The following is a 12,439-nucleotide window of genomic DNA, read 5'->3' on the forward strand; positions in this document are numbered from 1 at the left end:
ATTCTAGAGCAGAGCTTTTAAAAAAAATAGCCCATCTCAATTTAAAAATGGGCAGTGATGGAGAATCGACCATGACCCTTGGTAAATTGTTCCACTGGTTAATTACTCTCACTGTTAAAATGTGTACCTTATTTCCAGTCTGAATTGTCTAGTTTCAACTTCCAGCCATCAGATAGTGTTAGACAGTAGTTCTCAAACTTTTGTACTGGCGATCTCTTTCACACAGCAAGCCTCTGAGTGCAACCCCCCTTATAAATTAAAAACACTTTTTTATATATTTAACACCATTATAAATGCTGGAGGCAAAGTGGGGTGTAGCGTGGAGGCTGACAGCTCATGACCCCCCATGTAATAACCTCACGACCCCCTGAGGGGTCCCGACTCCCAGTTTGAGAACTCCTGGTGTTAGACTTTTCTCTGCTATATTGAAGAGCCCATTATTTGTGCAGTTTTACACCTATCCCCTAGCGGTGGTGTAACCATTGTAATGAACTGAGGTGGGTGCATGTACTGGAGTGAGCTACATTTAATATTGCCGTCTGCGGGATGGAATCAGCACCCACACTATTTGCCATAAGCTCCATGCTGCCAGCCGTCAAGGGCAATTTGCTATTAGCGCGAGCAGCAGGGATTTGGGCTTTTGGAGCTGGGTTCTAGCCCCGCTGTCACTGCCTGGTTCCAAGTGGGAGTGGCATGCAGCACAGAGCCACTGGTGAGTTCTCGGTGCCCGGAGTGTACAGTGGAAACCTAGTCCCACGAGAGACACCAGCCCACAGGGGAGTGCAGCCCCCTGCTTCAATCCTTTGCCGTGCACACAGCCCCCCAGTGCAGACCGCGGGCCGGGCCAAACGATGCTCCCATGCAGCACATAAGACTACAAATCCCAATACGCAACGCGGCGGGGGCGTCTCCGGACAGATCCCAGCATGCAACGCTCTAAACCCGTGGGCCGTGGCTGATGGTGCGCATGGAGAACTACATTTCCCAGAGTGCGCCGCGCCCCCAGCCGCGGCTCGCGGCTCGCGGCAGGCGGCCCCGGAGCGGATATCCGGCGCCGCCTCACACAGCGCCGCTCTCGGGCCGCCGGGCTGAGGAGAGCGAGAGGCGCAGCCCGGAGCCCCCCGAGCGGTGCGGAGCGGCCCGGCCCGGCCCCGCCATGGGCTGCACGCTGAGCGCCGAGGACAAGGCGGCGGTGGAGCGGAGCAAGATGATCGACCGCAACCTGCGGGAGGACGGCGAGAAGGCGTCCAAGGAGGTGAAGCTGCTGCTGCTCGGTGAGGAGGGGCCGGCGGGGGGCTCGGGCCGGGCGCTGCCGCCGCGGGGGGGGAGGGGCGCGGCCCCGGGGATGGGGGGCGCCGCCGCCCCGCTCTCGGGCCGCGCACGGCGCTGGGCCTGCGGCCGAGCGAGCCCCCGGGGCGCGCTGCCGGGGCTGGCTGTCCCGCCGCCCGCTCCCGGCCGGGGTCCCGGCTCCAGGGCTGGGGCGGGCGGCGGCGCGGGGCGGCTGGCCGGGGCGAGCTTTCTGGGCAGGCGGCGGACTTGGCAGCTCGGCTCGCTGGTGGAGCGCGCGGGCTCGGGAAACAGGCTCTGCTCCGGGAGGTGGCTCTGCCAGCGCCCCGCTCCGGGTCCGAGCGGCTCCTTTTCACCGGCAAAGGTGCTCGTGCCCGGCAGCTGGTGGGGTCGCCAACCCTTGTGGCTGGCGCTTGGTGCATCAGCCGAAACAGAGGCCGGCTCCTGTCGTGACTAAGGCTGTGTCTGCGCTAGTGCTTCTGTCCGCAAAACCTTGGTCAGGCGGGGCGTGAAAAACCCTCTCCCTGGCCGACACAACGGTCACCAACAAAAGCAACGGTGTGGCCGGGAGAGCGTCTTCTGCCAACACAGCTAATGCTGCTCATGGGGGATGGTTTAATTATGCGGCCAGGAGAGCTCTCCCCCGTCGGCATAGAGCGGCTACATGAGAGATCTTGCTGCGGCACATCTGTGTCGCAGTAAAGTCCGTAGTGGAGACGTGGCCAGCTGGTCTCCACAGTGCTTGCAGGAGCGAAGTATAATGTTTTCTTGTCACCAAAGTCAGCGCTCTGGATGTGTGCAGGAAGCATATCCTCTGAGTAAGGAGATGCCATTTTTAAATATGGTCACTTTTGTGATGGTAACATTTTAAGGTGCTTCCATTCAGTATTTACTTATTGGAGATCGCTGATTTGTGTTTTTTCAATATAGTTCTTTGAATAGATAAATGTTTTGGGGCTACGAATAAAGTGCCATGTTCTGTCTGGTTTTTATTAACCCTATTGGAGGCTTGTGCATAGGGGTAAAAGGAAGCAAATGAAAATTGAAGATTGCCTGTTAGGGGAAAATTGCTGAATAGTGAGCTGTAGCTCACAAAAGCTTATGCTCAAATAAATTTGTTAGTCTCTAAGGTGCCACAAGTACTCCTTTTCAAAGTGAAACAGCGGCAGTCCCATTTCTTGAGTCATTTAAAATGAGCTAAAGAATCAAGTGTGAGGAACAACCTTGCATTTATTGGGGTGGAAGGTGGATTAGCTGATTTCTATATTTCATAATCAGTTGCTTTGTGAAGTTTGCAGTTCCAGTTAGAGACATGGTATAGCTCTGGTGTGTGTATTGATCTACTTAGCGTGTACTAAGTGAGCTTCTCTCATTTGAGTGGAAAATGTTACACTAAGATTTCTTTCAGTGTGCTAGCCGTGTTAGACTGTATCAGCAAAAACAACGAGGAGTACTTGTGACACCTTAAGAGACTAACAAATTTATTTGGGCATAAGCCCACGAAGGCTTATGTTTTTACTAAGATTTCTGGTTTCCTAATGGGAGGCAGCCATGGGAATCCTAAGAGCAACATGTGTATTGCTTAACTTATTTTTCACCTGTATGAACTGTGTGAGGCACTGAGGCTCGTGGTTCTTTGTGTGCATAGAACATTTTTTTTGATTGGCTGTATGTGGTGATAAGTCTTCCTCCTTGAGGGTTTGTTCCTTTGTTAGTAAGTAGGAGTTTCAAAATGGGATTAGTAACCTTTTTGATACTGTGTACGTGGGGTTTTTTATGTGCCATGGTGCTGGAATACAGCTTACACTGAAATACCAAGGAATTTGCAATGATGTCAGCAGTTATGCCTGTACACAAGAGCCCTAAGTAATATACAGAAAAGCTGTCCAAATAATCAAAACACATAGCAATGTTCACACAGAGTGGAAGAGACTTTTGAAAAGCATGAATGGTGGTTATGCACCTAATTTCTGTTGTCTTTCAGTGGCTGTTAATTGGCCTAACGGCAATTTGTGCTTTCAAAAATGTCTCTGTATAACTCATATTTTAAAAAAATCCGAGCTTAGTAAGGTCTCTGCATTAAAGGATTCTACAAAGATATTTGCTCTCTATGTATTTGGTAACATACAGCTAAAACAGATCAATCAATTGCTAGGATAAAATGCATGCTTTAGTCATTTCATTAAAATTTCAGAAAGCTAGATGAATTTGCATGTGAATTTTAAACAGTTTGAGATAGCATTTTTCTTTAAAAAATTAATATAAAAATGTCTAGGTTGAAGCAACGTAGCTCATTTCATTAAATTGTAAGAGACCTTTGGAGTGTTTAATAACTGGAGCAAGGCACTCAGTGCCGCTACAGAGTAGTTGAGAAGAAATGTTGCTTTATGTAAAGTCCAAACCCACTCTGTAATCATCTTTTTAAAATTCAGAAATACTTTGAATGAAGGTGAGAACACTCCATATACATCTTCCCAGCATCTCTTCAAATAAGTGGCCTAGTTTTGCTCTTCTCTGCAGAATTATGTAGGTTGGGAAAGCTCACATAGGCAAGGTCTAGTCATTTTCCCCTCCCTCAGTCTTTTAACAGAATCTTCAATATTATGACACTTCTAAATTACTACATTGTTCAAAATGTGGGTTACACCATATCTCAGGATTCTAAATGCATTTGACTTCTTCCCCGCCCCTTTTGAAAAGAGTGATTCTAGAATTTTTGGACTAGCCTTTTTTTCAGCTACACATCCTGTTACTACAGGCCCTTTTTGTTCCTCTGGGTTTCTACTTTTCTTTTCTTTTTTGCAGTTGCTTTGGTTTTGCCCTTCTTGAGAGCAGCCCAGAACTGGAAGAAAAATAGGGTTCTAGGTTGTCTGGTCTTGCTCACTAAGCCCTTTCACAGCTGAATTATATAACCATATTTGCATTTCTGTAGCACCTTTCATACAAGGGTGTCCAATTACTTTACAAATAATGCTTGTTTCGCAACCCTGCCTGTTAGGTAGCAATGTGTTACACCAATTTTAGACATAAGGAAATGTGAGAAGAGTAGTGACCTGCCCAAGATCACACAAGACCTTGTCTGCACTAGGTAATTGTCCTCTTGCTGACTTACTGTTAATGGGTCTTTTTGAACCAGTGCTGAAAATGGCTTTAACTGGTGGTGGACACCAGTCTTCAGCAACATTATAGAAAACATTGTTGACATCTATTGTCGACAGCTGATCAGTCTCCTAGCATATGGGAGACTGTGGAGAACCTGTGGGAGAGTAGGGAATAGAATCAAGGAGTCCTTGCTCAGACCTCTGCTCTAGACAACACTCCCTCCTTTCTGTTAGTTTGTAACCAGTTCCTCCAAGAAAATGCTACTGTGCAGGAACAGACATACAATTTAGCTGCCGTATAATTCTATCGGATTTTCCTGTGATGAGCAGCAAAGTGTGGGAGGGTATGGAAATTGTATGTTTTTTACCTACTCAGTTTAACTCCTACCATGTGCTGTAAGTAGGGCCCTTCATTTTCAGTTTTTGTTTTATTTAATTTTTCCTGGGAATTTATCAGTGTCTATTACCACAATAACAAAAACAGGTGAAAATGTGTGTGAAAAACTATTTATGTTTGGTGGAGTAAATATCAAGGTTTATTTTGGTGTATGGAAAGTATTCAGTAGATTAATGCTTTGAATTCTGTTCATCAGTGTGGTTTGCTGCAGAACTAAAACAGAACAAAACCTCTGAGTTTAAGAAAACAATGTATCTCTAATCCACAAATAAAACTTTTTATTTGAATAAATAGTTTATTATTGTAGACTTAAAAGTATTAGCCTATAAATATTTACATTTAATAATTGGGTCACACCATTTGCAGCACATACACTCAACTTCATCCTTTTCTCATTTTGTGTTTTTAAAACTTTTGAATAATTCCTTGAGTTCTGAAACTTATTCCAATACAGATTTTTGCTTTCTTTCCATTTTAGTGTGTCAGATCTTTAAATCGTTACCTGCTAACAACTTGAAATGTGGATGTGGTGAACATCAGATTCATCAGTATTTTCAGATGCGCACGCACTTCAGAGCTTGCGTGTGAGCCTGTTTGTTGTGTGTATCTTCTAAACTAATACATAGCCTTCCTTCAACAGGCAGCTTTGCATATACACACAGACTAATATATTATCGTAATACAGATATCTCATGCAATATATTTTATGTTCCTAATAAAACAAGTTTATTATATTTGAATGACACAAGAGTATGGTGAAAATTGGAAAAAACTGAATACTTTTTGTAAAACCTGTGAAATTTTCAGTAAAAATGGGTTTATACTGAAAATGAAGGGGCTTAGCTGTAAGTTATGCCATACTGTACATTTCAACACTTTAAATTTACTGTATTGCTGCTTTTTTTAAAAAAAAAAAAAAGCGTTCATGCAATATCAAGTGACAAATACATTACTGGCTGTAGAAGGCAGTTCCATTGTTGAATCCAGTCAGTATCACTTCTCTGAATGGAACATTCTGCTAGATGGCATCTTTGCCGACGCATCCTCTGTTTGAACTGTTCGTACATAACATGCATTTTACCTGTCTTTTTTCCCTCTAATTCCGTGGTACTTGAACATAATTTAAAAACACATACAAAATAATTGAAACAGAAGCCCATCCTAAAAAACCCTGACCTACGTAACCAGTTAACCAAAGAGACATCCTACAAAACACCCCCCACCTTCTCTAGGGACCTGAGCCACCAGTTATTTCTTAGCCCTTCCCTGAGCTCAAGATAACAGGCTTTGTGTTGTGCCATGAAGTTCAACAAGTTTTGGCTATTTCTGACCAAAGGGCTGGAGGATGAATTCCAAGGGTGAGGGCCATTCGTTGAAAATGCCTTGCCACTACTTCCATGTAAACTAGGAAGTCAAGTGCTTTAGTGCCACAGCTGATCAGCTCTGGACAGTACCTCAAAAACAGGGTGTCTAGGGTTTCACAGGGCAAAATTCTCAAACTCCGCCTAAAACTGGAGGGCAGACAGTGGAAATTACAGTGCACTAATGTAACAAGGTCATCTAATACAAGTTGGGTTTCTATACAATACCTAAATCTCAACCCAGATTGTGAGGAGGCTTGTCTAAGGCATTCTGTTTCATGAAAGTTCTTCTTACACCTCCAGAACTTCGTTGAGTGATCCAGGGAATTGTCATGTCCCCTCCATATTCTCTCTTCCACCCTCTCCCGCCAAAAGAGCTGAAGTATTTACCTACAAAACATTTACTCAGTCATCACAGTGTGAAAGGTTTTAATCCTCTTGAGGTTGAGGAGAAAGCCCTGATCCATCAGGCTATCTGCCAGTCAGAGTAAATCTGCTGTCAGAGACTTTATGGCATAAGAATAAAAAAAGTGGTGGTCTGTGAGCTTTGGAATGAGACTTGTGCCATGGTGCTTTGCAGTCTTCTCTCTTGCTTCTTGGGTCATCTGTAAACCATTTGTGTGGAAGAGCTAAGATGGACATTTCTGGGGTCATCATCGTATTAATAGCTGAGGACAAACAATTTGTAAAGTACTGCTTAACCATTGGTAGATCGATATTTCCTGCCCCTCAGAAGCTTTCTGAGCATGCTTGCTCCATTAATCTTCGAGGCATAGCATCAAACAGGTTTTGTTCAACTAGAAAGGGGTGCCCCAAAGACAAGTCCTCTTCTCTGTAAGTTAAACAAATTGCTACCAAATTAATCCCCTGACAGAAAGCATTTTATATTCCTTGTGTATGTAAGATTCAAAAGCAATCTCATAATGATTTTAAAAGTGTCTACAATTTAAATATTTACAGGTAGTTGGTATGCATTCTGTTCTATAGTGACTTTGCTATGTCCCATTTCATAAGTAGTACAATGGGGACATTCCTGTTGCATCCAACTTCCTCAATTTTTAATGTCATAACTTTCTGCTGTTTCCAGTATTGAAATTAGCAGTTGTTTGCATCTGATTTCTAATCTTATTTCAGTGGTTAAACTGGTCACAACCCCCAGATTGGCTCGTGAAAGACAATCCGGGTGGGGAAGGTCACAAGCACGGAACGCTTCATTAGTCTGTGGCCATTACACTGGGCTGCTGTAAGAGTGCTCATGTAGCCATGTTATGCCGATGGGAGAGTGCTCTCCTGTTGATATAATAGCTACCACCGCTCATTGAGCTGGTTTTATGTCCACAGGAGAGCTTTTCCTGCCAACATAGCGCTGTGCACACGAGAGCTTATACCAGCAAAACATAGGTCACTCAGGGGCATGGTTTTTTCACACCCCTGAGTGACAAAAATTTTACCAACATGAGCGCTAGCGTAAACATGGCCTAAAGCAAAGAAAATCTCCCTCCTTTTCACACCATGCCCTGGTACCTTTTTAAGATCAAGTCTTCTGTCTGCTCTTATAACAGACACAAATTATATAGGCTTAGCAATGCATTGATGATTTTGATACCATTTATTATAAAAATAGAGTAAAAAAGTAAGGGGCTTGTGATTTTTTTTACCTCAAATGAGGGGTTGCCAACCTGAAAAGATTGAGAATAACTGTTTTATTAGATAGGTTTCAGAGTAACAGCCTTTCTTTTTGCATTATTTGATCTGGCTGTCAGAGTATGAGTGTATGTGACTACTACATATGGCATGTTTAGGTTACTTCAAGAATGAATATTTTTAATTTAGTTCTTATGTCATTCAATAGAAAAAAGCCTTTGTAAAAGGACATTAAGAGGAAGACTTTAGTCATATGATTGGGTAGATGTTTGAAGTGCTTCCAACTAAAAGATTGACTAGGGAATGCTGCAACATTTTAGTCCCTTTCATTCTCCTGCATATTTAAGTATGACAGCAGGGCTTGATGTAAACCTGTGTAGGTGAGAAAGAGGCAGCTAAAGCAGTTTACCTGGGAGATGTTTGTTTGCTCGCTCTTTTGTCAAACAATACGTTTAGTGCTTTTCATGACTATTATCAATAGGTGTTTTGTGCTCCATGTTGGTAACATGGGTTTAATGAGCTTTAAATGCTCCCAAGGCTGCAGTGTGAAGTGCTGCAAAAACAACTACAAAACAAAAAGGCAAGGATGATGGTGGTATTATGCATAGTTCAAGATATGTAGAAGTGGTCTCTAATGCTTTAGTTGTATTAAAAAAATCTTTCTCTGGAGAGGAAATGAGACCCTGCTGAGATTTTGCAAGCCCCTAGTATAGATGGATACAGCTAGTATTTGCACTGGTGGAGCTTATGCCAGTTGGCCACTGATGGCTGGAATTAGAGCAAACCCTGGTGTGGATAAGGCCCTGAAATCCCACGCACTTGAGTAATAAGGCTTTGAGCAATCTATCAGGTTTGTGAAGGCCATTCTTTACGTTTGGGCTTAATTTTGTGTGCTGAAGATGTGCTCCATTGTCAATATTCATGTGGAAACTAACAATTCTGCTATAAATCAAGTTTTATCTATTTTCTACTACTATCTGTTGGATTCAATCTTCTTGCTGCCCATACCTAATCATTATGGTGTGTTGCTAGTGATGGTTAGTAACAAGTTCATACTGCTTCAGTGGTGAATGCTGCAATTTGAATAATATTGCACATAGTTTTTGAATGCAGAGAGCCTTCCAGCATAATCAAATATCCTGTTTTTGCTGATATGCTCATAGGCTATAAAGGGAATAAGCAACTTTACTATGTTGCAGAACTTTAGAGTGATCCTCTGAGAATCATGGAAGACTATCTACATCGGAGATCCTGTCTAACTGTAAAGCTGAACTGGTTACAACACAATTGTTCCTTAACCCCATTACAACATGGCCAACAAGTTGTAATGGAGCTAAGACCTTACTTTATTCCCGTAACCATGTTGAAACCTCTAGGCTACAACTTTTAGTGCTTTTATAGCTGAATCTGGAGATGGACAGTTCTGATCCAGTTCCGAGAATTGGTTAAAGCAGTTCCACAGAAGACTTAGATTTGAATTAGGGATAATACATCTTGTTTAGACACCCACCCACCCCAAAATAATTAGTTTCCTCTTCTGCAGTTTATCTAAAAATCTATTTATAATGTTAATTCCATATACCAATATTTCTTTGCCTGACCTTTAGTTAGAGAGTAGGTTCTCTAGTCCACCCTTGTATTTTCTAATTGCTAAATCAAGTTTCCTAATCTGTAATGTCCTGATACGTCTGTCGCCTTTTTTGAAAGGCTTGTGTGGATTTTACTTAAACATTATGAAAGGTCACAAGCTGTAATATTTTTCACCATGTATAAAGTGTAAATTTTATCTATATCTTTGAATTCAGCATTTTTCTGCTTCCCATTGGCCATCCTGTCTTAAAGTGACCTCATTTGTGAAATAGTATTACATGGAACTCTTAAATAAGTTTCTAGCCTGTTTTTATGCTGCCCTGGACAGATTGGCTCTTGTTCTATTTAGTTTATTTGGGTTTTTTTGATTGGCAGGCATGACCATTGCGCTCAAATATAATACACAATAACCGTGCCAAGTACTTCCCAGTTTTCCTACAGGGCACCCTCTCAAGTATAATGTCAAAAGCCTTGAGGCAGTTGTTACACATTCAGTCCCTTAAGTAAAAAGTAGGTTAATACAACAGTGCCATGAACATTTTAAATGCCCAAAAGCAACAGTATTTTGAATGTTAACTTTAATGTCTTTGATACATATACAGTGTAATGGTTCCATAACCTGGTTTGTGCAATTAAAATTGAGATGGATTGGATGACCTAATACTATATTGCTATATTTAACTTCTGTGCCTAATATTAACTCTAATTACTTTGCTGCTGTGAATTTTCAATGTGTTATATGAACTTAAATTATTGTATTTAATTTCCTATCTTTGAAAAATCTGTTTCCTGCAGAAATAAATGCACATGATTATCTGCTTCAATAGTTAGTAATAGGGGAGATGCACAAACTGTTCGCATTGGGCCATCTTTTAACCTAACGCTTTTACAGAAGAAGAGGTGGTGTCTTGTTATCCCAGACGAGGTGGATGTAATATTTTTGCCTTTGGCTTCTGACTTAAGATGCTATCTGACTTAGAGATACGTTGGTGTGATGAATGCATCCTGTTATATTGTGATTAACTTCCTTCCTTCGTAACAACCTCAGCTTTTAATGGAGCAGCATGGGTGTTAGTTTGACACAGTGGCCATCTGATTAGCCCTTTTTCTAAGGGTATGTCTACACTAAGAAATTAGGTCGAATTTATAGAAGTTGGTTTTTTAGATATCGTTTTTATATAATCGATTGTGGCCCCCCCCCCCACACAATCCTCTAAGTGCATTAACTCGGCGGAGTGCTTCCACAGTACCGAGGCTAGCATCGACTTCCGGAGTGTTGCACTGTGGGTAGCTGTCCCACAGTTCCTGCAGTCTCCGCAGGAGCCAACTGCGGGGGGAGCTTTTCTTGACCTGCTGCTCACAAACCGGGAAGAATTAGTGGGGGAAGCAAAAGTGGATGGGAATTTGGGAGGCAGTGACCATGAGTTGGTTGAGTTCAGGATCCTGACACAAGGAAGAAAGGTAAGCAGCAGGATACAGACCCTGGACATCAGGAAAGCAGACTTTGACTCCCTCAGGGAACGGATGGGTAGGATCCCCTGGGGGACTAACATGAAGGGGAAAGGAGTCCGGGAGAGCTGGCTGTATTTCAAGGAATCCCTGTTGAGGTTACAGGGACAAACCATCCCGATGTGTCGAAAGAATAGTATATATGGCAGGCGACCAGCTTGGCTTAACGGTGAAATCCTAGTGGATCTTAAACATAAAAAACAAGCTTACAAGAAGTGGAAGGTTGGACATATGACCAGGGAACAGTATAAAAATATTGCTCGGGCATGTAGGAATGAAATCAGGAGGGCCAAATCGCACCTGGAGCTGCAGCTAGCCAGAGATGTTAAGAGTAACAAGAAGGGTTTCTTCAGGTATGTTGGCAACAAGAAGAAAGCCAAGGAAAGTGTGGGCCCCTTAATGAATGAGGGAGGCAACCTAGTGACAGAGGATGTGGAAAAAGCTAATGTACTCAATGCTTTTTTTGCCTCTGTCTTCACTAACAAGGTCAGCTCCCAGACTGCTGTGCTGGGCATCACAACATGGGGAATAGATGGCCAGCCCTCTGTGGAGAAAGAGGTGGTTAGGGACTATTTAGAAAAGCTGGACGTGCACAAGTCCATGGGGCCGGACGAGTTGCATCCAAGAGTGCTAAAGGAATTGGCAGCTGTGATTGCAGAGCCATTGGCCATTATCTTTGAAAACTCGTGGCGAACGGGGGAAGTCCCGGATGACTGGAAAAAGGCTAATGTAGTGCCAATCTTTAAAAAAGGGAGGAAGGAGGATCCTGGGAACTACAGGCCAGTCAGCCTCACCTCAGTCCCCGGAAAAATCATGGAGCAGGTCCTCAAAGAATCAATCCTGAAGCACTTACATGAGAGGAAAGTGATCAGGAACAGTCAGCATGGATTCACCAAGGGCAAGTCATGCCTGACTAATCTAATCGCCTTCTATGATGAGATTACTGGTTCTGTGGATGAAGGGAAAACAGTGGATATATTGTTTCTTGACTTTAGCAAAGCTTTTGACACTGTCTCCTACAGTATTCTTGTCAGCAAGTTAAAGAACTATGGGTTGGATGAATGCACTATAAGGTGGGTTGAAAGTTGGCTAGACTGTCGGGCTCAACAGATAGTGATCAATGGCTCCATGTCTAGTTGGCAGCCGGTGTCAAGTGGAGTGCCCCAGGGGTCGGTTCTGGGGCCGGTTTTGTTCAATATCTTCATAAATGATCTGGAGGATGGTGTGGATTTCACTCTCAGCAAATTTGCGGATGATACTAAACTAGGAGGAGTGGTAGATACGCTGGAGGGCAGGGATAGGATATAGAGGGACCTAGACAAATTGGAGGATTGGGCCAAAAGAAATCTGATGAGGTTCAATAAGGATAAGTGCAGGGTCTTGCACTTAGGACGGAAGAACCCAATGCACTGCTACAGACTAGGGACTGAATGGCTAGGCAGCAGTTCTGCGGAAAAGGACCTAGGGGTGACAGTGGACGAGAAGCTGGAAATGAGTCAACAGTGTGCCCTTGTTGCCAAGAAGGCCAATGGCATTTTGGGATGTATAAG

At 43.3% G+C, this 12,439-nt stretch overlaps 1 protein-coding gene across 1 annotated transcript in view; it reads left to right on the forward strand.

Moving 5' to 3' along the window:
* Positions 1-1,060: 1,060 nt before the first annotated feature.
* The window catches only part of GNAI3 (G protein subunit alpha i3), a 52,243-nt gene continuing 40,864 nt past the window's right edge, over positions 1,061-12,439 (forward strand). The window contains exon 1 of the mRNA XM_077839083.1: positions 1,061-1,274. Coding sequence (XP_077695209.1) covers positions 1,157-1,274 — 118 coding nt within the window. The 5' untranslated portion in view covers positions 1,061-1,156. The remainder of the gene's footprint in view (positions 1,275-12,439) is intronic.

The sequence above is a fragment of the Eretmochelys imbricata genome, chromosome 21 (genome assembly GCF_965152235.1).
Source record: "Eretmochelys imbricata isolate rEreImb1 chromosome 21, rEreImb1.hap1, whole genome shotgun sequence".
Lineage (NCBI taxonomy): Eukaryota > Metazoa > Chordata > Testudines > Cheloniidae > Eretmochelys > Eretmochelys imbricata.